At 43.2% G+C, this 26,792-nt stretch overlaps 2 protein-coding genes across 2 annotated transcripts; both read right to left on the reverse strand.

Moving 5' to 3' along the window:
• Positions 1–1,867: 1,867 nt before the first annotated feature.
• Positions 1,868–10,887, reverse strand: LOC143825571 (olfactory receptor 6C4-like). Its single transcript, XM_077313647.1, has 2 exons — positions 10,819–10,887; positions 1,868–2,910 (listed from the first exon to the last, which is right to left on the reverse strand). Exon 2 carries the CDS (start codon positions 2,879–2,881, stop codon positions 1,949–1,951), a length of 933 nt encoding a protein of 310 aa, XP_077169762.1. The 5' UTR covers positions 2,882–2,910; positions 10,819–10,887; the 3' UTR covers positions 1,868–1,948.
• Positions 10,692–25,603, reverse strand: LOC143825572 (T-cell surface glycoprotein CD8 alpha chain-like). The gene is made up of 7 exons (XM_077313648.1): positions 25,468–25,603; positions 24,432–24,622; positions 20,280–20,618; positions 19,876–19,986; positions 13,874–13,984; positions 13,672–13,708; positions 10,692–11,923 (listed from the first exon to the last, which is right to left on the reverse strand). Exons 2-7 carry the CDS (start codon positions 24,472–24,474, stop codon positions 11,881–11,883), a joined length of 684 nt encoding a protein of 227 aa, XP_077169763.1. The 5' UTR covers positions 24,475–24,622; positions 25,468–25,603; the 3' UTR covers positions 10,692–11,880.
• Between the last annotated feature and the right edge of the window lie 1,189 nt (positions 25,604–26,792).

Consider the following 26,792-nt stretch of genomic DNA (forward strand, 5'->3'; position numbering starts at 1 on the left):
CAGTTGCTAGCATACCCAGAGGAAGCTTCAGTTTCTGGATCTATGCTAGTCTGGCTTTCAAGCTGGCCAAGAAGGTACATTCTCACTAGAACCATCTAGAAGATTACACCATTGCTCACCCCTCCCTCCCTCCCAAGAAGACCTAATTACCACATTCTTGACTTTGCCCATGTATAGGCTGAAAGGTTACGCTGGCCTACCCTTAACCTTGATCTGGAAACTGCAATTGGTCCAGGAAGCGGCTGCCAGGGTCCTCACAGCAACACCTCGAAGGTCCCACATCCAGCCCATCCTTCAGCAGCTGCGCTGGCTCCCAGCTGAATTCCGGATCAGGCTTAAGGTTTTGGTTATCACCTTTAAGGCCATACACGGTCTGGGCCCAGTATACCCGGACCATCACTTCCAATTGGCCCTCAGGCCCCCCACCTCCTATTATGACCGCCACTAATCTGCCTAATGCACTGGGTCCCAGTAAGAATTGAGGCTCCTTTGAAGTTCTATCATATTATTATTGCTGTTATCATGTTGGGGTTACTGTTGCTGTATTGTTATTGCAGTTGTCATGTGTGTTACCTCATGTTATATGTACCTGCTTCCTGTTCTCTGTAAACCGCCCTGAGCCTTCGGGGGAGGGCGGTATATAAATATAAATAAATAAGATAAATAAATAAAATAAATAACTCATAGGATGTATTCAAAGTGATATATCAGTGTACAGAAATAAAATCTGTTTATATATCTCTTAATAAGAAACCACTTCTAAATATATATAGACATTTATAATCAATATGTTACATTTAAAACTTATTCTATTTCTATGTTTCAGTACACTTGTGTACAATTTTTTGAACAACTCATTTTAGATTTGTCTCCTGCTTTCATAATACACTCTCTGTCTCTCCTCAAATTTTATGATCTATTTCTCAGACTTCTATTTCACAAGACCGGAGAGTAGTGGGCTAGAAATTTAATAACAAATAAATAATAAATAAATGCATGCTCTTGGACCATCATTAGTCACAACCAGCCTGATCTCAACAAACTTGAAAGTGAAGCAGGGCTGGCCATGGTCTAGTACTTAGATGGGAGGCCACCAAGGAAAACAGGAGCTAACTAAAGAAAGGCCCTGGCAAACCATCTCAGCTCATATATTTCCTTGAAAATCCCATGGACCCTGGGTTGCTACGGGTCAGCTGCAGCTCAGCAGCACACAATTAGTATTTTTCCTGAATCAACTCTCAGTAAGACTCATTGCACAGTGGCTGGAGATATCCTGGACAAGTGACAGAGATCAGTTCACCTAGAGAAAATGGGTGCTTTAGAAAGTAGACTCTATGGCACGATACCCTTTTGAAATCCCTCCCCTCCCAAAATCTTGCCTTCCTTTGGCTTCAGTACCGAAAATCTCCAGGTGCTTCACAAGGGCCCATTATGCACGGAGTGGAAAGTCTGCATTCGGGGTGGAATGGCGGCAGCTAAAATCACCAATTATGCACGCTGCAGGCAGCAACCGGGTGCAGAGTCAATGTATGCCGCCGAAAAAGCCACATTAGCGAGATGCGGAAGAAAGTGGAGCTTCCCGGGACTAGGGTGCAACCAGAAGTGGCTCCAGAGTATTCGCGTGCATAATCGGATACTCTGGGTTTTGCCGCCGTTGCGTTCCGTCCCGTGCATAATCGGTTTGCTTCGCTTCTTCCTCCTCCTCGTTCTCCATGCTGCTGTTTCAGTGGCCGTGCATAATAGGCCAAGCTGGAGCTAGCAACCACATGCCCACCCCACTAGAATTAAAGGGGAAGGAAAGAGTAATAAGGGATACATGTGACTACATCAAATAATCAAGGTAACATTTTGCACACTCACACGAAGCCCCATCTATAAGAGAATAAAGACTCTGGACTTACGTTCTTCATAACAAAGTGTGTGTGCTCACCAAAGCTTATACATACATTTATTCTGCTGCCTTACATTTATTGAAAATCCTCATTCTGGCTTCTTTTACCTCTTTGTTTCTCAGGCTATAGATGAGAGGATTGGCCAAGGGTGTCAAGACAGTGTAGAAGACAGAGAAAACCTTATTCAGAGCATTCAGTCTGTCATTCTTGGGAAACATGTAAACAACCATTACAGTCCCATAGAAAATGCTCACCACAGTGAGGTGAGAGGAGCAAGTGGAAAAGGCCTTCTGCCGGCCAATGGTAGATGGAATTCTTAGGATCGTGACTACAATCCATACATAGGAAAGGAGGGTCAGCAGGAAGGGGGGCAAGGTAAACACTGCAGCCAGGACGCTGGTCACAACTTCAGTCATATGGGTATCACTGCAGGACAGTTTCACCATAGGGGTGAAATCGCAAAAGAAATGGTCAATCTCATTGGGGCCACAGAAAAAGAGCTGGGAAATGAAATATATCACTATATCGTTAGCAAGGAAGCCACTGAACCAGGAACCCGCAGCTAGCTGGAGGCAAATCCGGCAGTTCATAAGGCTGCTATAATGCAGGGGTCTACATACCGCTAGGTACCTGTCATATGACATGGCAGTCAAAAGGTAACATTCTGTCCCCAGTAGGAAACCAAAGAAATAGTACTGAACAATGCATTCATTCACAGAAATGGTTTTCCCACCCGCAAAGAAAGTCACTAACATTCTGGGGAGGATTGTGGAGCTGTAGAAGAATTCCAGACAGGAGAGGTTCCCCAGGAAGAAGTACATGGGGGTGTGAAGATGCGGATCAGTTATAACAAGGGTGATGATGGAGAGATTTCCAACAACTGTTACAATGTAGATTGCCAAGAACAAGAAGAAGAGAGCTCTTTGTGTTTCAGGCTGATCTCCAAATCCCAGGAGCAGAAATTCCTGGATAACTGTTTGGTTTTCCATTGTTTTCTTGGCTATGGCTTATAGCACACCTAATAGAAGTGAAACAAAAGGATGTAAGATAAGATCACACACTCTTCATTCCTAAACATCTCAGGGTCAAAAACAAGCTAATATTGGGCAGACAGGTAAGTGACTTCCTCATGCACAGTTTAAAGGTAGCTTTTCATCTCTAGAGTGAAGATGAAGTGTTCCAGATGAATAGTCCCTCAGTCAAGCATCCTCATACATACTGTGTCCAGTCAGATGCCTGTAAAGACCTACAAGCAAGTCAAGAAGGACAAAAATCTCTCCTTGTTGTCCCCACATCAGTATTCCAAGAGTTACTATCTCCTAAGAGCTAGATTCAAGCCCAGAAACAATTTAGCAACCAATAAGATATTGAGAGTATAAGTTTCCAAATGTCTACCTGGGATATAAGGACTTAGAGATATCCATTCCTACTTTTACTGATGAAGGGAGCTTTGATTCTCAAAAGCTTACACCCTGGACATTTGTTGGTCTCTAAGGTTCTACAGGAGATAAAACTAGATCTTCTGCTGCAGACCAATATGGCTGCCCTCTGGAACTCACTCTGAACTTGGGGGTTCCATTTAGTCATTGTGGTTAATAGCTGTTGTTCATGATTGACTGTATTTCACTGGTTACTATTTTACAGTGAATGTGCTATAATTTTAGGCATGTTTGTTGCAGAAGAGTGAAACTGCTTATGGATCTGCTTACCGGAATAAAACATCTTCATAATAAAGAGATAAATATGACTGTAGTGCCTGTATTTTCAAGGCAGGCGAGTTTTTCTAAGTGACCAAAGAAGGAAATAGACTGGCTAAAGAACCAGTGTTTGATCTGTTTCTGTCTTTCAAATGGGGAAAATAGAAGGAAACTGCTTACCCAGCTCATGAAAATCTGACACCTAAGTCAATATGTTGCATCTTTCTTCACCACATCTGGTATCCCTTCAGAAGAACAAGTGTTGATTCATAGCAGATATGGGCTGTTATTCTGAATTATTTCTTTTGATCATTACACCTCGCTTTTCTTCCCAACAAAGACCTCCAAATGGCTTACAATGTCATCCATTGAATCCTAACATCAGCATTCATCCTACTGGGTAGGTGAGGCTGAGAACAAGTGACTAGTTCAAGGTCACCAAAGTGAGCTTCCACAGAAGACTGGAAGATTTGAACCTGGCTCTCCAATAACCACACCATGCTAGCTTTCAAACATTCCACAAAATATATTTTTCCCCATGCTACTTGATCATTGCCAAAAATCAGTTAATTATTTAGAAATGCTGCTAGCAATCTTGGAAGGATCTGCAGCCCATCCACGGCTTATGTGCCTCCCTCTTTCTGATCATTAGTAATGGTCCTCTCTTGATGCATACAACAGTTACCATCCAAAGACAACCAGCAAAACGTTTGCAAACTTCCTTCCCTATCACACCTTTGATACTGTGCTTGTTTGCTCAGAATCCTTATACTTGTAAGACTCTCTCCTTTGACACTACTAGTCTGATTGCTGATGTCAGGGGAGTTGCTGTTTCCATTTTCCCTTCTACAATAATTGCTAGTTGGGTTAACAGTGTGCCATGCGCAAAGTCCACTGGTAAAAGCATTTGTTGGAAAACATTGCTCATCAGCTTGGCTGGGGGAATTGTTAATGAGAGTGAATGGTAGGAAAATATAGTTGCAAAGATAAAAGAGCACATTTAGACAGTGTGTCTAGTGAAGATATATATATGACAGGCAAGATAAATAGGGCCTTATTTTTATTAATTTTTAAATAATATTTTATTTAATTTCAGAAAGAAACAATAACATATAAAATAAAGGCCAAAAAAGAAAAAAAAATGGCCCTCTGCTGTCTAGACTTCAGGTCTCTCCGCTGGGAGTGGTGGCCAAGAAGGTGGCAGGGCAGTTTCGTCTGATCCACCATTTGTCATACCCGTATGGTGGGTCGGTCAACAATGCCATACCTCTGGCCTTGTGTTTGGTGCACTACGCCTCCTTCGATGAGGTGGTGGCCATGATGCATGTCTACAATATACAGTCTGCATTCCTGTTGCTGCCCATCCACCCTGAGGATTTCAACCTGCTAGGGATCAAGTTTGGAGACCAATGGTACATGGATAAAACTATGCCCATGAGTTCTTTGATAGCCTGTGCAGCTTTTGAAACCTTTAGCTCGTTTCTGGAAAGGGAGATGTGGCACAAGGGAACTTTCAGGAAGTTACGCATTTTTTAGATGATTTCCTGTTTGCCGGTCCTGGGGGGACAGACAAATGCGAGGGGAGACTGGGCATTCTTCAGTATCTGGCCAAGGAGTTGGGGGTATCTTTAGCTCAAGATAAGATGGAGGGGCTGGCCACCTGGCTCACCTATTTAGGGATTCAATTAGACTCAGTGGCCGGTACATCCAGTCTGCCTGGGAACAAATTGCAGACCCTTTGTGGTTTGATCAACAGTATGATGGAGAAGAAGAAGTGCACTTTGAAGGACATACAGGTTCTTCTGGGTCATTTGAACTTTGCATGTAAAGTGGTGTCCCTGGGGAGGGTGTTTTGTGCACCTTTGGTGTATGCCATACAGGGCCTTACCTGACCTTATCATCGCCTGCGCATTTCTAAGAGCATCAGAGCAGTCCTGGAGGTGTGGAGGGATTTTCTGGGTCATTTTAATGAGGTCGCTATTTGGCAAGGCAATCTCAAGCTAGGGTGTGACCCTCAGGTCCATTCTGATGCTGTGGGGGGTAAGGGGTTTGGAGTAATATTCAGAGGCCGGTGGTGTGCGAAGGAATGGCCACATTGGTGGGTGGACGAGCTGTGCTGGGACCTGACTTTTCTGGAATTTTTTCTCCTCTTGATTGCTATGGTGCTTTGGAGGGAGGAATTCCAGGACAAACAGGTCCAATTCTGTTGTCACAACCAGGCTGCGGTACGCATTTTGAATAAGCAGACAGCCAAGTCAGGATGGGTCATATGTTTGGTGCACCACCTAGTGTTGTTCTGCTTGGAGGCCAACATCATTTTTGGGGTAAGACACATAGCTGGGGATCAAAACATGCTCTCTGACAGTTTGTCTCGGTTGCAGGTTGAAAAATTTCACTTGCTCGCCCTGCAGGTCTGCCAGGAACCTGAGGTTCTTCCTTTTTAGACAAGAAGGCCATTAAGGGATGGGGGAGACTGTCCAGGTCAGCACCTGATGCTAGGCATCCCATAACACTGGACATCCTCTACTAGTTTGGTACCTCAGCTCCTGCCCCAGGATGGGACGGGACTTGCCTTTCACGTTTTCCGTTTGCGGCAGTGCTAAAGCTTTGTTTAAGGAGTGCCAGACTGTGTCCTGTGTGGTATGGCACCCACTCGTTCCGGATTGGGGAGGCCACTCAGGCATTTCAGGCTGGAGCTGAACTCGAGGAAATCATGAGGATGGGGCGATGGCGCTCCATGGCCAATCTGGAGAAGAGACCCTACTTCAGGCCCAAACCTTTGAAAACAACTGATCTCCTCTATTACAACTGATCTCCAGAAAACAAAAATCAGTTCCCCTGGAGAAAATGGCTGCTTTGTTGGGTAGACTCTATGGCATTGTACCCTCCCCAAACTCTCCTCTCTGCAGGTTCCAGCCCCAAAATCTACAGGTATCTCCTCAAAGCTGGCAAGCCAAGGGAAACTACTTGTAGAAAAAAAAATCTCAATGCACAGTACAATTGAAACCGTCCTCACTCATTCAAGGATCTACTAGGAAGATGATTTTATTGCATAAACAAGGACTTTAATTCGGTGTATTCCTTGAGGACATTTTCCACTGGAATAACTTGCATGACTGCTTCAACCACCACAGAGGACATGCCTTACCCTTAAGGTACCAAGGTTATTTGGTTTCAGTCCCTTTACAAAATATTACAGTTGCTTTACAAATGTTTAAATTCAGCTTTTGGAAATTGAAAATTAAAAAAATGACAGCACAAACAAGACACATGTTGGAGAATGCAAAAAAGAGCCACAAGTTTCAGAATTTTAATCCCAATTTTTGCAATCATCCACTATACTATTATGTTCTTAAGTAAGAAAGGAATACCAATTGATGGTAAGGCAGTTTATATAGTTGAAAGAACTTATTCTGAAGCAGACTTAATTTCAATGTTTTTTTTTTTTTTTTTTTTTGGTGGGGGCACAGACCGGAGCAAGAAATGCACGGCTTCAAAGCTTCACAGAATAATTCTATACCTGTTGAAAATTACCTGGAGCTATATAGAGATGTAAAATGCCAAGTCTTTTAAACATTTCAATAGTCTTTAACAGAGCTAAATAGGGGGTAGTTTTTGCCCCCTATTTAGTTAGGTTCTATCTGTAGGACATAGAGCCTCTTTTGGCGCAGAGTGGTAAGGCAGCCGTCTGAAAGCTTTGCCCATGAGGCTGGGAGTTCAATCCCAGCAGCCGGCTCAAGGTCGACTCAGCCTTCCATCCTTCCGAGGTCGGTAAAATGAGTACCCAGCTTGCAGGGGAGTAAAAGGTAATGACTGAGGAAGGCACTGGCAAACCACCCCGTATTCAGTCTGCCATGAAAATGCTAGAGGGCGTCACCCCAAGGGTCAGACATGACCCGGTGCTTGCACAGGGGATACCTTTACCTTTACCTTTATCTGTAGGACAATAGTTGATATGCCACTCTTATTTTAAAATCTGCTGTAGAAATTGTAATGCCCTTTCTGGATACCTAATTGGAGTCAGTAATCCCCAGTGCAGTGAGGCTAATGTACAGAAAGTGTAGGCTAATGTACAGAAAGTGTAAAAACCGTTTGTACTTTTGTTGTATTCATGATTTTTTTGGCAGAATACTTCTAATTGCTCAGTCTGCCAAATGAGAAGGGCAGTTTCCAAAATTCCATATATTATGTTTTTTATATAGCATTCTATAGAAGTTCATATCATATCATTCATATCATTCTAATTAAAGATAAGATTAGAAATCAGCAGAAAAGATTGTCAAAATAATGTTGCTAACTCTTTGCAATATAATTTTTCACTGGGAGGTGAAATTACAATCCATAATTGTCAGTGATTGTACAGATGAAGACTTTTTTCACATCTTTGACTTGCGCTGTTATGTCTATGATGGGAAATCCTGGGGCATGTCCACTATGCTCTGCAGTACATAGATAGCTCCCCCCCCTGAGGTTTGCCCCTAGCCATCTATTGTATATTAGTAGGCAGGACCACAGCCTAGACATAACATATATAAACTGCACTTTTTCTTATGCTACAAGACATCACTTAAGTCAGGGGTAGTCAAACTGCGGCCCTCCAGATGTCCATGGACTACAATTCCCAGGAGCCCCCTGCCAGCATTCGCTGGCAGGGGGCTCCTGGGAATTGTAGTCCATGGACATCTGGAGGGCCGCAGTTTGACTACCCCTGACTTAAGCGATACGTTCACAATCAGGGAGACACCCAAAAAAGCAAAACTTTTTAATGTAGCTGATAAAATCTTGCATGATGTAGCAACTGTTGGCAAAGAATAATTCACAAGAAAATGAGGATGGATCATGATCCTACATGCCACTCTGAGGTTAAACTTCTTACATAATGCACTTTTAAAAGAAGAAACCTATTGTTTGCTACAAGAACAAGTTTAAGTTTTGTTCCCTCATTCATCCAGTCTGAAATCCTGATATTTAGGGAGCTGGACAGCAGCAGCAGGCAGATCATATCAACGTACCAAGTATCTCGGCCAGAATCAGATCAGATCAGTTCTTTCATACCAAATACTATCTGTTCCTTTAACTGGAGGGGCCAAAGATTAAAGCCTCTTGAATGGAAAACAGGTGCTCTATGCCTAATTCACTTTTTGGAGTTTGCAAGGTCCCATGTATTCCAATGTGGCATCAAGTTCAAACAAAGGGAATGTCATAAGAGAAGCCATGTTGTATCTGTGGTAAGCCTATTGTTCATTAATTTCATTGAGGGCCCATGAGTTCTTGTATGGTGGGCAAGGGAGAAAAGTAATTCATCTTAGAATCATAGAATCATAGAATTATAGAGTTGGAAGGGGCCATACAGGCCATCTAATCCAACCCCCTGCTCAACGCAGAATCAGCCCAAAGCATCCTAAAGCATCCAAGAAAAGTGTGTATCCAACCTTTGCTTGAAGACTGCCAGTGAGGGGGAGCTCACCACCTCCTTAGGCAGCCTATTCCACTGCTGAACTACTCTGACTGTGAAAACTTTTTCCTGATATCTAGCCTATATCGTTGTACTTGTAGTTTAAACCCATTACTGCGTGTCCTCTCCTCTGCAGCCAGTCTTGTCTCTCTCCCATGCATTTAGTGTAAATAGTTTGCATTGAACTATGCTGATCATTCTTATTACATGTGGCGGTGGGGGGAGATTCCAACAAAACACCTCTTGAACTTCTCTGTTTGCAAATTTAGATTATGTCAAAATATATTTCCAGGACTCTTCCTTTTGTTTGGAGTAAATTTCTTCTGCACCTTTCAAGCCAGGGGGTTCTACATTTCTTACCTGAATCACTTTGAAGTCCACTCATGAGAAGTTGTGCAAAACATGTAAAACAGGTGCTCTGTGCTAGCAAATTTATCTCAGAAGACGGAATCTTCCAAAATAAAATGGTCACTTCAAGCCACATAATCAAATGTTGAGGTGCCAGCACAAGTGTGGAAAGGAGGAGGAGAAGGCTAGTGGCTGAAAGACGGCTCCTGTGTGTGAGAAATAACTGCTCCATTCACAGTCAGGTCAGGCTCTACCAGGCTCCGCCCTGCCTACAGTGTCCCAGAATGGGCAAAAAATGCCCCATCTGGCTACATTGTGCTTATCGATGGCACAGGACCAAATGGGGCATTTTATAAAAAATTCCACAAAGGTGAGATTTAATTGTTACACAATCCCACCTTCATGCTAATAACACCCCCCACACACACACACCCCACCCCACTGTGCAGCAGAACCTTTCCACTCCGGCTGCATTGTGGGGATGGATACATCCGGGGTGGACAGGGGTTGCCACTGTAAAGGGTCCTCCATCAGGACATAGGAAGCCACAGGGCATGCTGCCTCAACCCAACACACCAGCGGCTGTCCAGAGCAACGATGCCTGTATGGAATCAGCCCCTAAACATGATGTCAGAAAAAGGCTATTGTGTCTACAATATTTTTTTTTCAAAGTTTTAGACTGTCACTTATGGAAACACCAGCTCGTGGCAGTTTACATAAACCTAAAATCCCGTAAAACAATAAGAACCCAATATAAACCCAAGATGGTAGTTAAAACACAACAACAGGTTGGGACCACTAGACTGTACCCAATCCCAGTTCCCATATCTAACAGTCACAAATCCCCCAGGGTGCAGCTACAGATCTGTCCTGGCAGTTTTATGGGCCTGCACAAGGAGGGAGCAGTTCTTCCTAGCTCAGCCTCAACCCGAATGCCTGGCAGAACATTGAAAGCTCCGAGAGGGCCTTTAGCTCTTCCGGAAACTCATTCTACCAGGTTGGGTCCAGGACCAAAAAGGCCCTGGCCCTGATTGATGTTACCAGAAATGCACTTACACATGTCCCGTGACACGTGTATTAAGCCGTGGGAAATGGCTGAGCAAGAGGGCAGTAACATAGTGTTTAAGGGTCTATTACAAGAAGAAGAAGAAGAAGAAGAAGAGTTGGTTCTTATATGCCGCTTTTCCCTACCTGAAGGAGGCTCAAAGCGGCTTACAGTCGCCTTCCCATTCCTCTCCCCACAACAAATGTTATATGAGGTAATTTCACCCTCAAGAACTCAAGGGTAGACAATGTTGGTAAACTGTAAAAATAATAATAGTCTTTATTGAAAAGAAAATAATAAAAAGCATAAATATATCTAACGCATTAACAAGCAGTTATATAGAGAAGAACAGGATGAGAAAAGAGGGTCCAGTATAGTTACCTCTCCTGCAGAGTAGATAGGCAAGAGAAAGCAGGCTGCACGGGGAGCGTTCAGGGTGTTTCAGATGGGTCCCATATCTGAAATACATGAGGGGGCTTGCCAAAGCCACTGTTTATATAGAGTCTTGGGGAGGGGGGTCTTTGTGGTGTAAGCCAGGTGGCAGGCTAGTTGGAATTTCCACTGAGCCTGGTGTTGGGCAATGCTAGCCTGAGGCTGAGATGGCCCTTGATGGCCCTAGACAAAAGAAACCATCCTAGAAATGGTATTATCTATTGACTGGATGATAGTGGCCAAGTGTGAGGAGACAAAGAAATTGATTAAGAACCCCTGGCCAAACCAGTTCTGGCCAGACCATGGTATCAGCAAAACTACGGGGGGGGGGGGGGAGAGAGAATCAGAGTCCAAAGGCACCTGAAATTCCAACTTGTAACAGAGGACAAGCCAAGGCATGTCCTGGTTTACAAGATGGATTCTGTCCTTGCAGTGTGTTTGGACAGGGTGTTTCAGTGTGTTCCTGTGTGGCTTGCTCCCAAGCTTTGACTGTTGCAGGGCACTATGGGTTGTGGAGTACAGTGTGCCAGCATGTGAGGTAGGGGTTCTACCATACTTAACATCAAGGCCAGGTGTACCTTCCAGGGGCCGGGGACAGCCTACCTGCGGAGCCCCCCTGCGAGGGGCATAAGGAGACAAGAAGTCCTCCAGATAAGTGGGGCCCAGGCTACGGATGGCCAAGACCTTGAACCTGTTCTGGAACCAGTCAGCAATAACAAAGAAATGCTGTACTTCTCAGATGTAATGTATCTGAAATGCTTTTCATACCTGTTTAATGCAGTTCCAATATTACCTAATAGAAAGATGCACTTAAGCAGGTGTCAAGGTAGCTTAGTACAGGGAAATTTACATCAGAAAATGGATTGAAGAAAAGGGACTGAAATGGACCAGTGGGCCATTAAAAAAAAAATCTGTAAAAGCAGTTCTGGTGTGATATATGATGGATAGTTCTGCTATGACAATGACAACACTTTGGGAAATCCACTTCTAATGATCCAGCCTTGCTCCATACTAGCGTGGCATGATGGGTTTTCCATTGGTTCCATTCAAAGGCCTAAAAAGAAGGGGAGAAAAGATGAAGACACACTGTGGAAATGAACTGGTCAGGGCAACAATGATGGGATTTCTCAAAGAAGCCATCTTCTGTTCGATTTTCCAAGTCACCAGGACTTGAGGATTTGGGAGTCTCAACTTCTATTATTGTTCTAAATATGGAATGACAAGTCAGGGACCCACAAGGACTCATGGGGACATCTCATTTCCCCTGGGCATCCCCTCTCCACAATATTTATTTCTGTACTTACAGCAGTCCCTGTGGCCTCTTCTCTTTCTATGTTTCCTTCTCCCTCCCCACCTACCAATCAAGTTTTATCTCCTCTCTTTCAGCTCTTTCCCTCCCCCTAGCAGTATCTCCCCTTTTCTTTCCTCTCACCCACTTAACAACTTTTTCCAGTCAATCCAGCTTTCCCTTCTTCTTTATCCTTTCCCTGCTTTCTTCCTCTTTTCCATCTTTTACCTTTTTAGTCTTTCCTTATTCTCCCCCTACCCTACTACCTTAGTTTTGACAAAAACAAAAGTTTAAAGTGCTGACCAGTATCACTGCGGTTGTGTAGCAACGCTAAAACGGCCACCAAGTTCTCCCACCAAGTATTTTTTATCTATCCTTCCCCTTCTGATAGAGCTTTAGCCTCTGTGTGTGCATCTTCAGTTCCATGAAGCATCATGGTGGGAAAGAACAGTTTAGATATCATCTCCCCCAAATTGACCTTTCCTACAGGCTGTCATTAACTAAGACTGCTTAAAACAGGGGTAGTCAAACTGCGGCCCTCCAGATGTCCATGGACTACAATTCCCGGGCTCCTGGGAATTGTAGTCCATGGACATCTGGAGGGCCGCAGTTTGACTACCCCTGGCTTAAAAGAATCTCAGAAGCATCCCCCCCCCCCCAGGGAATACAAATGTGATTCCCGTCTGATATATCACAGTGGCATCATAAATATATTTAGACCTTTGTAGGCCTATTGAATGACCGTAAATAAATATTGAGTTGAATTGAATATATTTAGACCTTTGTAAGCCTCTTGAAGCCAGTGAGCTAAGAAGGTCATAACTCCGTGAAAGATGAGGACTGTTAGCTGCTTTGGTAATATAGATCCCAGTTCTTCTGCCATAGCAGGGTCTCAGTATGACCAAGCACTACAGGCAGATGCACTAATTCTAATTTTAGGACTGGGGAGCAGGCAGTTTTGTGGTTTGATGGTCATGCTACTGGGCTGTGAGAGTAAATGAAACAGCAAGAAAGGTATTATTGGCACCATGAGAACTTACTTTTCATTTCAAGTTGATGACATCTTCTGACAATTCTTATAGGAATCCTACCTAGGGTTGCCAGCTCTGGGTTGGGAAATACCTTTGGATTTTGAGGTTGGAGCCAGAGTGGGTGGAATTTGAGGAGGGAAGTGGTGTATAATGCTATGACGTCCACCCTCCAAAGCAGCCATTTTCTCCAGGAGATCTCTGTTGCCTGGAGATAAGGTATAATTCCAAGGGATCCCTCGGTCCCACCTTAGGATTGGCTTCCCTAACCCCACCAGGTTTTTTAATTAGTAATATTCTACTCTCAAAGTAACCACTGAGTAGCAACTGTGACAGAAGAGATTGCACGGGGAGTGCAGTCCTCAACAGAATTACACCTTTCAAATTCCATTGACTCCAGTGGGCTTAGAAGGGTGTCAAGTCTGTTTAGGATTTCTTTGCAAATCAATGGGATTGTACTGGATGAAACACAGCCATTAAACTCACCTTTTACATTGGCATCTTCTTCTCCTCCTTCTTGGATCTTCAGTTAAAATTTGGGGAAAGAAAATAGGTATACATCATTAGAATGAAAGAATGAGATACCAATACAAATATAATCTTGATGTTCGTGAAGATGTTATCAAGTTTTTCATCAGCTCTACACCCTTCCTACCCACTTGCCACAGTTGAAAGGAAGTTGACTTACCACTGCACACTGTTATGATGATAATCAAGGTTATCAAGAGAAGGAAGCAGCCTCCAGACAAAGGAATCCAGATGTATGGATTACAAGGGATCTTCAGACCATCAAATGGATCTATGAAGGCAAGAGCAGAGCTGACTGAACATGAAGTCTGAAGCTATTTATTTAGAACTTTTCTCACCTTAGCTAACCTTTCTCTAGTTAGGGTCCCAATATCACAAACAACAGTATCTAAAAATCAAAGTGTAAAGAATGGACATAACCCCAACAAATGCAAGAAGCCCATTCATTGATGTTGGAGTCACTATCAAAAGACAGGCTCAGGAGGGAACGGTGGTGCTTTCCATTTGCTAGGTAGACTGAAAGGAGATAGAAAGAAGAAACTGATGTCAAGATGCATGAGAGGTCACATAGGGTTGGCTTGAGCTCAATTTCCCTCTTTATTACAGTCCTGTTCCCATGTCGCTTTTGTTCATGCAAGACTGAAGAGACCAAGGATATATCGGTGAAAGGAGAAGACTCTTCCCTCTCTAGTGACATTAAAAGATCATTGGAAACCAGTCCTATCACATTCCCCAACCCCATCCTTAATGTTATCTTGTCTTCCACTGTCATAGAACTTAATCCGTGTATGGAACATTGGAAACAAAGGAGTACAAATGTGACTTCTTGGATGGCAAAGCATGAGCGGTCAGAGAGGTCTCAATTGTTGCATTACGTGGGTTAGACGCCATGAAGGTTTTCACCTGCACAACTATCCTTGGGAAAGCAGAAGGGATAAAATTACTCCTTACTTTCTGCATGTGCAAAGCGAACATGAGACATCCCCAGTATATTTTCCATTGTCCATGGTCATGTCACTTTTATTATGGCTGAATTTCTGTCTTCGGTTTTTAAACTTAAACTGATTGATGTATCCTGACTGTCTCTGTTTATTTTGCTAATCTGCTTTATGCCAATAAAGGTATTGTGTGTGTGTGTATTTTCCATTTGTGCAAAAGAGTGCTTAAAGTATTTCTACTGATACAACGTGCAACCAAATAAAATTATGTGTTTTAAAGTGCATGGTTTCATATGCACATACATTAATTTGAAGTTCTATGGGTTGGTTCCAGCCAGCTTTTTAACTCAATCTTGCCCAGAGCCATGGGGAAGGGCGGTATAAAAATCTAAATAAATACATTTCTTGTTTTAACTGCAGTCCTCATTCTACATTAAAACCAGAGTCCAGTAGCCCGTTTAAGACCAACAAAGATTTATTCCTCAGTCTTGCACTCGAAAGCTCACACCTTGAATAAATCTTTGTTGGTCTTAAAGGTGCCCCTGGACTCTGATTTTATTGTGCTACTTCAGATCAACACGGCTACTCATTTGACTCTTTCCACATGGCTTTCATCCATGAATAAGAAGAGCTGGTGGGGAAGGGTTGGTATCCTGCTTTTGACTACCTGAAAGGAGTTTCTAAGTGGCTTATAATTACGTATCCTTCATCTCCCCAGAACAGACTGCCTGAAGGAGTCCCAAAGCAGCTCACAAACAGTTTTTCCTTCCTCTCCCCACAACAGATACCTTGTGAGGTAGATGAGACACCTGAGACAGGCCCTGAGACAACTGTGACAGGCCCAAGGTCACCCAGCAGGCCTCACGTATCTCACAGAGGCTCACGATCACCTACCCTTCCTCTCTCCACAACAACCACCCTGTGAGGTAGGTGGGGCTGAGAGAGCTCTGTGACAACTGTGACTGGCCCAAGGTCACCCAGGGAGTTGCATGTGGAGGAGGAGTGGGGAATCAAAACTGGCTCTCCATATTAGAGGCCACCGCTCTTAACCACCACACCAAGCTGGCTTTATGATAATCCAAAAGGTTAGTTCCTTTGGGACAGTGGTTGCTAACCTTTTCTTTATTAACAGCTACATTTGAATAATGGCGCCCCATACAACTCCCCTCCCCAAAACATATTCCCAAAAGAGCACTAGAAATAAAATAGATAAAATAAAAACCTATTTTAGAAAGCCCAAAGCAGATCTTTTCACATTTCTTCCTAGGTCTTCTAGGAGTTTCAGGAATTATAGGAGCTAATTGGGAGTGTCTACTGAGCTGCCTATTGGATATCCTTGCGATGGGGTTTTCAGGATGCCTGATATCTTACTCAGAATAGCAAGTAAGCCTATGTGGTAATTCAAGATTGCTGAATCCAGCATAGCAAGTAGATAGACAAGGAGTCTTGAATCTTCAGTTATAATTTCTTTAATGAGCAGTATTCTTTAATGTTTCCCAATGTTAAACAGTGCTTTGATAAAGCTTTGATATTCCAATTGAAAAACAGTTCAAAAAGCAGCTATGCAAAACTGGCCGATATTCCAAACGCAAGCTTTGCATAGCCGCTGTTTGAATTGTTTTTCAATAGCCTTTGTTTGGCTGCTGAAATATTCTGGAAGAAGAAGAGTTGGTTCTTACATGGTTCTTATATGGTTCTCACTTTGCTCTACCCAAAGGAGTCTCAAAGCAGCTTACAGTCACCTTCCCTTCACTCTCCCCGCAACAGACACCCTGTAAGGCTGAGGCTGAGAAAGCCCTGAGATTACTGCTTGGTCAGAACAGCTTTATCAGTGCTGTGGCAAGCCCAAGGTCACCCAGCTGGCTGCACGTGGGGGAGCGCGGAATCAAATCCAGATTACCAGATCAGAAGTCCACACTTCTAACCACTATACCAAGCTGGCACTCTACTAGAATTGAATAGCCTATTCTGTATTTTTCAGTGGGTCACACCCTTCTGTTCCTGTAACTGATATCTTACTCAAGTATTTTTTTTCTTCTGCTTAAAACCTCCTAAAGCAGATGTTCTCAACCTGGGGGTCGGGACCCCTTTGGGGATTGAACGACCCTTTCACAGAGGTCACGGCACAGCGAGCAGCTTGGCCAGGAGGGTGCTGCCACTGTTGCCGCTCCTTCTGAAGGCGCCCACCAATTTATATACAATTTATAACTAATTTATATACAATCATGAACAATGGATCTTCACACCATTGGTCAGTTTCGGTCTAATTTCTGTGAAAGAACATTGGCATTATCTTATGGTTGGGGGTCACCACAATATGAGGAACTGTATTAAAGGGTCGCAACATTAGGAAGGTTGATCAGAATTGTGACCACCCCTGCTTATGTGTTATATGTAACTTTTGTTGATGTTAATTGGGGTTTTTATGGGGATTTTATTGTGTTTTTTAACTATTTATGTTGTAAATCGTCTTATTTGGATGGTCTAAAAATTAAATAATAATAATAATAATAATAATAATAATAATAATAATAATAATAATAATAATAATAATAATAATAACCACTGTCCTAAAGGTTTGAATAAAAATACTAAAAACTGCTAATGAGTTTAGGGGATTTATGCTGCCTTCCCAAAGTCCTGCTTGAGGTGACTTAAATTTAAAAGGTACCAAATAATCATTTCTTTTTTAAAATCCACTATCAATATAAAAACAGAACAAACTGTTATAAATAAACCATTTGAGAAACTCCACCTACTACACCAGCATAAAATGTCCACGGTTATACCCCAATCACGCATGTTCACCTGTCACTTTACAGCCTATTAAGAAGATAATAACATTGTGGCCCAGGATTGCCCAGGCTAATCTAACGTCATTTGATCTCAGAAGCTAAGCAGGGTTGACCCTGGTTAGTATTAGAATGGGAGACCACCAAGGAATACCAGGATGGCTATATACTGAAGGAAATGACAAACCTATGTCATTAGAAGGCAAGGTATTGCGGCTAAAGCTCATTTACTTTGGACACATCATGCGATCAAACTCGCTAGAAAAATCATTAATGCTCGGCATGGTCAGCGGCAAAAGGAAACGTGGTCACCAAAGGATCCACTGGCTCGACACGATCAAAGCCTACACAGGGATGACCATGAACCAACTAAAAGAAGCGGTCATTGACAGAGACGCATGGAGGAAACTTTCCTATAGAATCAATGTGAGCCGGACACGACTGGACGGATGACATCATCATCATCAATGACAAGCCTCTGCTGTAGTTTTTTTTTTTTTTACTTGAAAACACTATAGGGCTGCCAGGTCAGCTGTGACTTGACTGCACTTTATAGACACATAGAGTTGTAGTCGAGGACTCAGCGCCATTTTTAACCCTAGAAGTTTAGATTTGTGGAGGTTCCCTTATTATCTCATTCAGTTCTGACTGACCCCAATATGGAAATACACATATTAAAAAACACACACATTAGCTCTGCTGGATCATACCAGTGGCCTCTCTAATCCACCAACCTATCTACACTTGTGGCCATAATTACATCCACTGGCAGCAAATTCTACAATTTAATTACTTGTCAAGTTTTTAAAAAGTGGTTCATCTTGTCTGCACAACAACATCATTGGGTGTCCCTGACCAATTGTAATTTTGCAGGAAGGTGGGGTTGCGTTCTCACATTGGCCTATTATGCACGGCCGCTGAAACGGAGGTATGGAGAATGCAGAAGAGGAAGAAGTGAATCAAACCGCTTACACACGGGATGGAACGCAATGGTGGCAAAGCCCAGAGTATCCAATTATGCACGCGGCTACTCCGGAGCCGCTTCTGGTTGCGCCCTGGTCCCGGGAAGCTCCACTTTCTTCCGCATCTTGCTAATGCGGCTTTTTCGGTGGCATACATTGACTCTGCGCCCGGTTGCCACCTGCAGCGTGCATAATTGGTGATTTTAGCTGCCGCCATTCCACCCTGAATGCAGACCTTCCACTCCATGCATAATGGGCCATCATCCTACCTTCTTGCACCCCCCCCCCACACACACACACACACATACGGTGAAACCTTTCCACTGTGGCCACATCACCAATGGGATGCATTTCGGCGGCACAGCTGGTCTGCTGCTCTCTGTGTCCCCATGGGGATATGCAGAATGACAAAAAAAAAACCCACAAACATTTTTCCCTGTACCGTCATGAGTGGGGCATTTTTGGTCCCCTCCTAGCGACTGTAGCTTATGTGCATGGGACTGGCCCGGCCTGGCTGCCGATGGCAGCTGTGGCAAAAATTAGAATGCTGAAAAATCAGTGTTCCCTTGCTGTGGGCCATCTGAGGGCCTAAGGCAGGCCAGGGCTGGGAGGAGTCTGGCCCAGCACCAAAGTCATTCATAAGCAGTGATTAGCCCCATTGCCATGCAAGCACTGGCCCAGCCTTTCCTCCCTGTGCATAATCGGTCCCTGAGTTTAATGTCATGGGAGAAGGAGAGAAAGCTCCCCATTTCTTCTACCCCAATCATACTTTTATTTATTTTAGATTTATATACCGCCCTTCCATACAGCTCTGGACCTCTATGGCCCATTATGCACGGAGTGGAAGGTCTGCATTCGGGGTGGAATGGCGGCAGTTAAAATCACCAATTATGCACGCTGCAGGCAGCAACTGGGCACAGAGTCAACGTATGCCGCCAAAAAAGCTGCGTTAGCAAGATCTGGAAGAAAGTAGAGCTTCCCAGGACCAGGGCGCAACCATAAGCGGCACTGGAGTAGCCGCATGCATAATCGGATATTCTGGGTTTTGCCGCCGTTGTGTTCCATCCCGTGCATAAGTGGTTTCCTTCACTTCTTCCTCCTCCGCATTCTCCATTCCGCCGTTTCAGCGGCCGTGCATAATAGGCATTTGACATCTCCCTTCAGCCTTTTTTCTTTCTGAACTGAAAAGTTCCAGACTCTCTACCATTTCCTCATAAGAAATATGAGCCAACAACTTAATCAACTTGTTTTTTCTCTTCTGTATTATCTCCAAAACTTTCTCCAGACCTGCAGCATCCTTTCAGAGATGTGGTGGTCACACACACAAAGGCAAGAAGATACTGAAACACCACAGATCAATTTATCCCCATACAGTAGAAGAAGGAATGGGATATAACCCCCCCAAAACTACACCTTTGGGATCAATTATAAATGCATATACATAGGAGATGAAGGGATGCATTCACATACCTGCAATTTTGTCATCTGAAAGTTCATTGCATTCATTGGTGATGTCCTGATGGTTGGGGTGTGGGGTGTCTGGAGCATGTCGTTGGGTTGTGGGAGCTGGGGTGGTTCTCACTGTAAATAAAATCAATTAGCAGATTTCATGGGCATTGCAAGATACGAAGAAAAAATAATGTTCTTAAGCCCTTGTCTTTATTTACTCATTGTATTCTTATATTTACATGTCACCAAAGGCTTACATAAGTTAAAATACAGCATGATATAACATAAAATTCTTTATTTATAACCCTCTTTTATTGTGAAGACTCAAGGTGGATTACGCAGTGTAAACACACTTCAGTAGAAGATCAAGTGAGAATTTTTTGCATCTCCTACACTGGCTAGTACAGGTTCTTGAATGAGCTTACCCGGTAAGAAGACTGGGAGGCCTGAACTGAAGTATAAAATTTGATTGTAAAGAACAATGCAGTTATAAATGCCCTCATCCTTATTCGTGAAATTTTGCACTTTCAGTTTGTAAGTGTTGCCACTTTTTGCGACCTCATAGCCTGGGATTTTTTTGGCTAGTTGTGACCTTGAATTAACATATAAGATGAAGCGAGGATGGTAGGCATTGTTCTGACGGATCCAATACACCCCATAGTCTTGATAGTTTGTTTCGCAATCCAGCTCTACCAAGTCATTGTTGGCGTTGGGTTTTCTAATCATCTTAATCTTCATAGTATCAATTTGGGAGTTGCAGAAGCCTGGGGAGAGAAGAGACATCAAAAGAGTTTATTTTACAGATTGCTATCAAAGTCTGGTTCCAGCTCGTCTTTTCCCAATTTCCATTCTCACTACAGATCCTATCACACATGTTGTTGTTTTTTTGTATATTTTGGACCCAGGATCCCCCATATACCCTTTTTGGATAGTCAAAGTTTCCTTTCACTCTTCACCGACAGAAAAGCTGGGAAGACCCATCTCAAAAGACACAAAGGCCCATTATGCACGGGCCATAAGGCCCGCATAAGGCCAGCGCTTCGGTTAAAATCACAGAGAACGCACACTGCCGCCACGAGTGCAGGCGCCTCCCGAGTGCAGCTGCAGAAGACCCGCATTAAGCGAACGCAGAATCTTCTGGAGCTTCCCGGGTAAGCCAGGGCTGCAGCGGCCCAGCGCTGTGCATAATCGGCAGCGCCGGGCTTGTCGGGTCAGTCTTAGGAAACAAACTGGGGAGTGAATCTCCTTTCGCTACAGTAGCCAGGCCTGCAACCTGGGGCAGCTACAGTAGCCAGGCCTGCAACCTGGGGCACCCTTTGCCCCGAAGAATGGCTTGCAAGGGGTGGAAGAAGGTTGGGGGTCAAAAAATCTGAAGTAAGTTTCTGTTTTGAAATACGTTTGTCTTGGGAGCGAATTAATGGGACAAAGTGTAAAAAAAATGCACTATTAAAAAACATAGAAATAACACAAATTGAACGCCTCCTGAGACATGATAGGAGAAAAAATATGCAGAAGAAAAGTTTATTCTGGCAGACATTCATTAGGAAAGTGGAGTCAAATGCTGAATTTAAAAATAATTTACAGGGAAACAGGAGGGAACTATCAGTGCAGAAAAGGCCATTGGTTAGTCTATCTAGTCCAACAACTGTGATAGGTATGTTAGTTTGTACCATGGCAATTAAGAAGAAGAAGAGTTCGTTCTTATATGCCACTTTTCTCTACCCGGAGGAGTCTCAAAGCGGCTTACAGTCGCCTTCCCATTCCTTTCCCCACAACAGACACCCTGTGAGGGAGGTGAGGCTGAGAGAGCCCTGATATTCTTGCTCGGTCAGAACAGCTTTATGAGTGCCATGGTGAGCCCAAGGTCACTCAGCTGGCTGCATGTGGAGAGTGCAGAATCAAACCCGGCTCACCAGATCAGAAGTCCGCACTCCTAACCACTACACCAAGCTGGCTCTCACACCAAGCTGGCTGCTTCAATATAAAAGATAAAGAATAATAGCCATATAGCTGTTGGGATACAACCAAATCTTCTCTTGATATAAAAGGGAGAGGGGTTCTTTTTCTACCTTTGGAATTCTCTCTGTTGGGGATTGTGGAACATGCATGGGCAAAACTTTGTGGGAGGAATGTCTTAATAGGTAGGTTCACAAAAGCTAGTTGGATCACATTCAAAGTTATATAATAATAGCCATAAAGCTGTAGCTTCACAGAGAAGCCCTGATCATTGGCAGAAAGATACCAAGACTGATGGTATTGAATGGTAGTCAGATGTATGTGTCTGGCCACTTGAGTCCTGGACTCTTTTGAACAGCTTAGTTCTTGTTTATAGCTACTGTCCAAAGATTCAGTAGGGGGAAAAAATCTTCAAGAGAAAAATTGAGCATACTTGGATAAGGAAAAGTCTGTTCTGCTAATCCATAACAAACACTTTAAGTCGTCAGAATCAAATTTTAAGGTTTTCGTATCTTGCTAATTGGAAGCCTTCCTTTTTGGTAATTGCATTGCCCTTCTGTGTCACTGTAATGGCATTTAGACTGCATGTCCCAAAACTACAGATGCATCTCAAACCATCTTATTACATTGGTGTTATAGATACAACCTAGCTGGGCTCACAAGCTGGGATAAAAACAGTTAAAAGAGGGGTCATTGCTTTTACCATGGATACATATTCCAGTTTACCCACCAGCAAACAGGTTTCAGAGGGTTTTTGTAATATTAAAAACTTCGGACAGCAAAAGTAGAAGAAAAGCTCATTCATCTTCTTATCCATTACTCTGCTAAGTATTATGCATGTTGGTGGTGTGAGTTAACGGATAAACAAGTGACCAAACAGTGCCTCTGTCAAAGCATGTTCAATTTCCACTGCACCAAAGTTCTGTCTGTCTCCTGAATATGCAGGTCAAATGACAGACTTGCTGCACTTGTCCTTAGAATCATAGAATCATAGAATGATAGAATCATAGAGTTGGAAGGGGCCATACAGGCCATCTAGTCCAACCCCCTGCTCAACGCAGGATCAGCCCAAAGCATCCTAAAGCATCCAAGAAAAGTATGCATCCAACCTTTGCTTGAAGACTGCCAGTGAGGGGGAGCTCACCACCTCCTTAGGCAGCCTATTCCACTGCTGAACTACTCTGACTGTGAAAAACTTTTTCCTGATATCTAACCTATATCGTTGTACTTGTAGTTTAAACCCATTACTGCACGTCCTTTCCTCTGCAGCCAACGGAAACCAAGAAACTTAAGCCAAGAAACTCAGTCCAGGTTATTTTGGAAACCTTTTAAAAATCTTACTCCATTTTTTAATATATATTTTTATATATTCGGACTCTTTATTCATTCTTAATTAATTTTCACTAGTTCATTAGTTTGGCTTTCCTGTCCAGTAGCTCAATTCGAGTTACATATCCAATTACCGATTCAAGTAGGTAGCCGTGTTGGTCTGAAACAGCACAACAAAACAAAACCAGAGTCCAGGGGCACCTTTAAGACCAACAAAGATTTATTCAAGAGTACAAGCACTCGAAAGCTCACACCTTGAATAAATCTTTGTTGGTCTTAAAGGTATCCCTGGACTCTGATTTTATATTAAATTACCATTACTAATGACACATTCTCAATGCAATTCAGAATCCCACACAATTCTGTGGGGGATTTTGTGTGTTTCTTAAGAGCAGACCTTCACACATACACACATATACACACACTGCTATCCAGCAGTGATACCTGAAGAACGTTGTTCTCAGAGTAAGCCGCATTCAGTAAACTGGAGCAGGATTCTAAGCAGACTAGCTTCAAATTGCTTACTAAGATTCTGAGCAAACTGTTTTTGAAATTTAGGGGAAATTCAAAAATGTGTAACATGGAATTCAGATAAAAGAAATTCATGAATCCTGAGCACCAGCCATGTGTATGCCATAACTAAGATGTGATCCAGCTTCATACTAGATATCAGCCAATTCTTACTGCAGCTCCCGATCTCTCATGCCTTCTACGTAGTTTTGATCTATTTACTTCCTTCATAGCCCTCTCCTCTCTCCTGAGGGGGAGCGAAGCAGCTCACATACTGCTCCTCTCCTCCATTTTAATCTCACCACAACCCTGTGAGGTAGGTTAGGCTAAGAATGTGTGACTGATCCAAGGTTGCCAAGCAAGTTTCCATGGCACAGTGGGGATCTGAACCAGATCTTACCCTAAAACCACTACACCAAACTGGCTCTCTTTTGTCCATGCAGATCCCATTCTCCCCAGCATAATCTACCTGGTAGCCAAAGGGGACCCCTTCTCCTCTTGCTCACCACCAGTAACCTGCCTGGATGATAGATAGATAGATAGATAGGTAGGTAGGTAGGTAGGTAGGTAGGTAGGTAGGTAGGTAGGTAGGTAGATAGATAGATAGATAGATAGATAGATAGATAGATAGATAGATAGATAGATAGATAGATAGATAGATAGATAGATAGATAGATAGATAGATAGATAGATAGATAGATAGATAGATAGATAGATAGATAGATAGATAGATGATAGCCAACATGTGTGGGGAAACCCAACAGAGGTGGTACCCTACTCACATAGCATCAGACTGAGCCTCAGGAGAGAAGAAATTCCAGTCATTGTCTCTGTTTTGCAAGCTGGTTTCAGAGACAAGTAGCATCAAGGCTATCTGAAGGCTAGTGGAGCAGGACCTACGTAGCAGAAAGGATGTGGTGTCAGCAGCCCCCCGAACGGAAGAGATGTTTCTCAGCTTGCTCTTTATGACGAGCTAGAAATGGGCAAGAAGAAACATGAAGAATTCCCAGTTCAGATGAATCTACGGTCAACCATTGCTTTTTTCACTTTCCAATCAGCAAGCTTTGGTTATAGTGAAAAATACCCGTTTCCATGCTCTTCTTCTTGCAAAGCCTGGAGGATGGGGAGGGTGGGGAAGCAGATTGGGCTCCTGATTTGGTGAAGCAAAGCCTTCATCTGGCACTGGCAGGAAAGAATCCGCTGGCTAGCAGGATGGGGACTTGTCAAAAAGGAATGGCAATACTTCTGGGTCTGCAAAGACTGTTCTCGCAAGTGCATGAGCAAGTACAAATGTGGATAACAAAAAGGGAACATTAGCACAGGTTTACTTTGACAGCAAAAGGGGAAAGCAATAATTAACGCCTCTTCTCCTTGTCCCCAATAAGGAACTCATTATGAATCATGTAAGCAACGCTGGGGCTGTTAGCCGTTGTGAATAACTAGGAAATACGATGGGCTGCTGAAATGAAACAAAAAGCAGGTGCAAAATATAAAGGATCAGTGGAGCAGTGCATAGTTTTGTTTTCCCCTGAACAGACCGGCACTGCAATTGCACAGGGTGGAATCTAAATCCCATAATAATAAATCAATGAACAGCACCAGATTATTCCACTATGTACAAGCTAGTATTCCCATAGTTTCTGTACATCCCCGCTCCGAAAAAGTATCCAGTGGAACTGGCCTTAAGGAGTCAAGGATGTGTGTGTATTTATGTCCTCTAGAACAAAACCATGGATACATGAATCACAACCACTTTGGGATAACAGAAGTCAGAGAGCATTGAATAAAATACAGAGAATTTTCGTTTCAGAGCCTTACCGCAAATCTTTGATCAGATTGTGCAAACTTTCTTAGGCAACAACTCTTGCTAGAGAGTAGTCCTGTAAGATTTCTGATGAGACGATGGTGATGCCTTCGAATTCCGTGATGCTTCAAGGTGCTTGTTTTTAAAAGCCTCTATGTCCTGACTTATTTTTGCGGCAGGTACGAGGGGAGTCAAAGCTTGCTCATCACCAAACCAGCACAGAAGAGAGGGAGAGCAACCAACGGCAAAGACCAAAGCATCTTTGCAGGTGCTTCCACTGAAGAGCATTCAGTGGCATTCATTATAAGTCAAAGAATATCCTCAAGCTGAAAACTTCACTTCTGCACATGCCTATATATTGTCGTTCAGATTCCCTGTGAGTTGCAAGCAACTGTTTCTGCTAAGCGACCCTCTACGTTTTTAGTTGAGAGGGAAAGTGGAGCGACCTCATCGTTCCTGGCATATATTGTTCCTGGTACAATATGAGGGAGCTATATACAGAAGGTCTTCCAAACAGATGGCAATACAAACCAAGTAGATAAAAGCAGATAACACTTGAGCGTGTCCAAACAAAATTTCTTAGAGCGTTACATCAGGTTCCAAACTGTGTTTCGAACTCATGGATACGTTTAGAGACAGGGTTTCCAAAATTCAAACTTAAAGCAGTAACTTCATCCATCTCTCTATGGTTAAAGGGGCACTGGGCCACAGCTGGCTTACTTCCTTCAATCCTCTGTGACAATGTTAAATCCCAGTGGCTGTTGGCCACCGAGAGGGAAATTACAAAATGAGGCTTTTCCTCACTTTCACTACTTGGGTTAGGTTACGATCGGGCAAAAATTGTAGTGAAACAAAGGATTGAGGACTCAGAGCATGAAACTGATCTTTCTAGCTCCCCTAGGCATGGGGCACCACTGTGTTCCAGATATATTCAAGCCTCGGCAGACTATCTCTCCTGTTTGGAAACAAAATACTATAGGAGAGCATTCACACTAGCAAGATGCTCTGAGTTACCTTCTGCCATGCTGGTGGGCCACTTCAAGAAAACCCCAGTAGCTGAAAGACTGTCTCTGTAATTCCGAAGAGATAGTCAATTGAGCATGTCCTCTTAAGGTGCCCTACCTTCAACTCCGCAATAAATAAATTCATCCTCCCATTACTCAGGGATTCCTCCAATAGCTCAAACAAAGGAAAAATTAAATTTCTACTGTGGAATAGTAGGGGCCATATTATTAAGCAGGTTGCCAAATGTTGTGCTCATGTGCATAGCACACGGGAAAGACAATTTAAGCTTAAGTAAAGATGTTTTAGAGGAATTTTACTATGCATTTTTATAATG

The sequence above is a fragment of the Paroedura picta genome, chromosome 16, assembly GCF_049243985.1.
Source record: "Paroedura picta isolate Pp20150507F chromosome 16, Ppicta_v3.0, whole genome shotgun sequence".
Classification (NCBI taxonomy): domain Eukaryota; kingdom Metazoa; phylum Chordata; class Lepidosauria; order Squamata; family Gekkonidae; genus Paroedura; species Paroedura picta.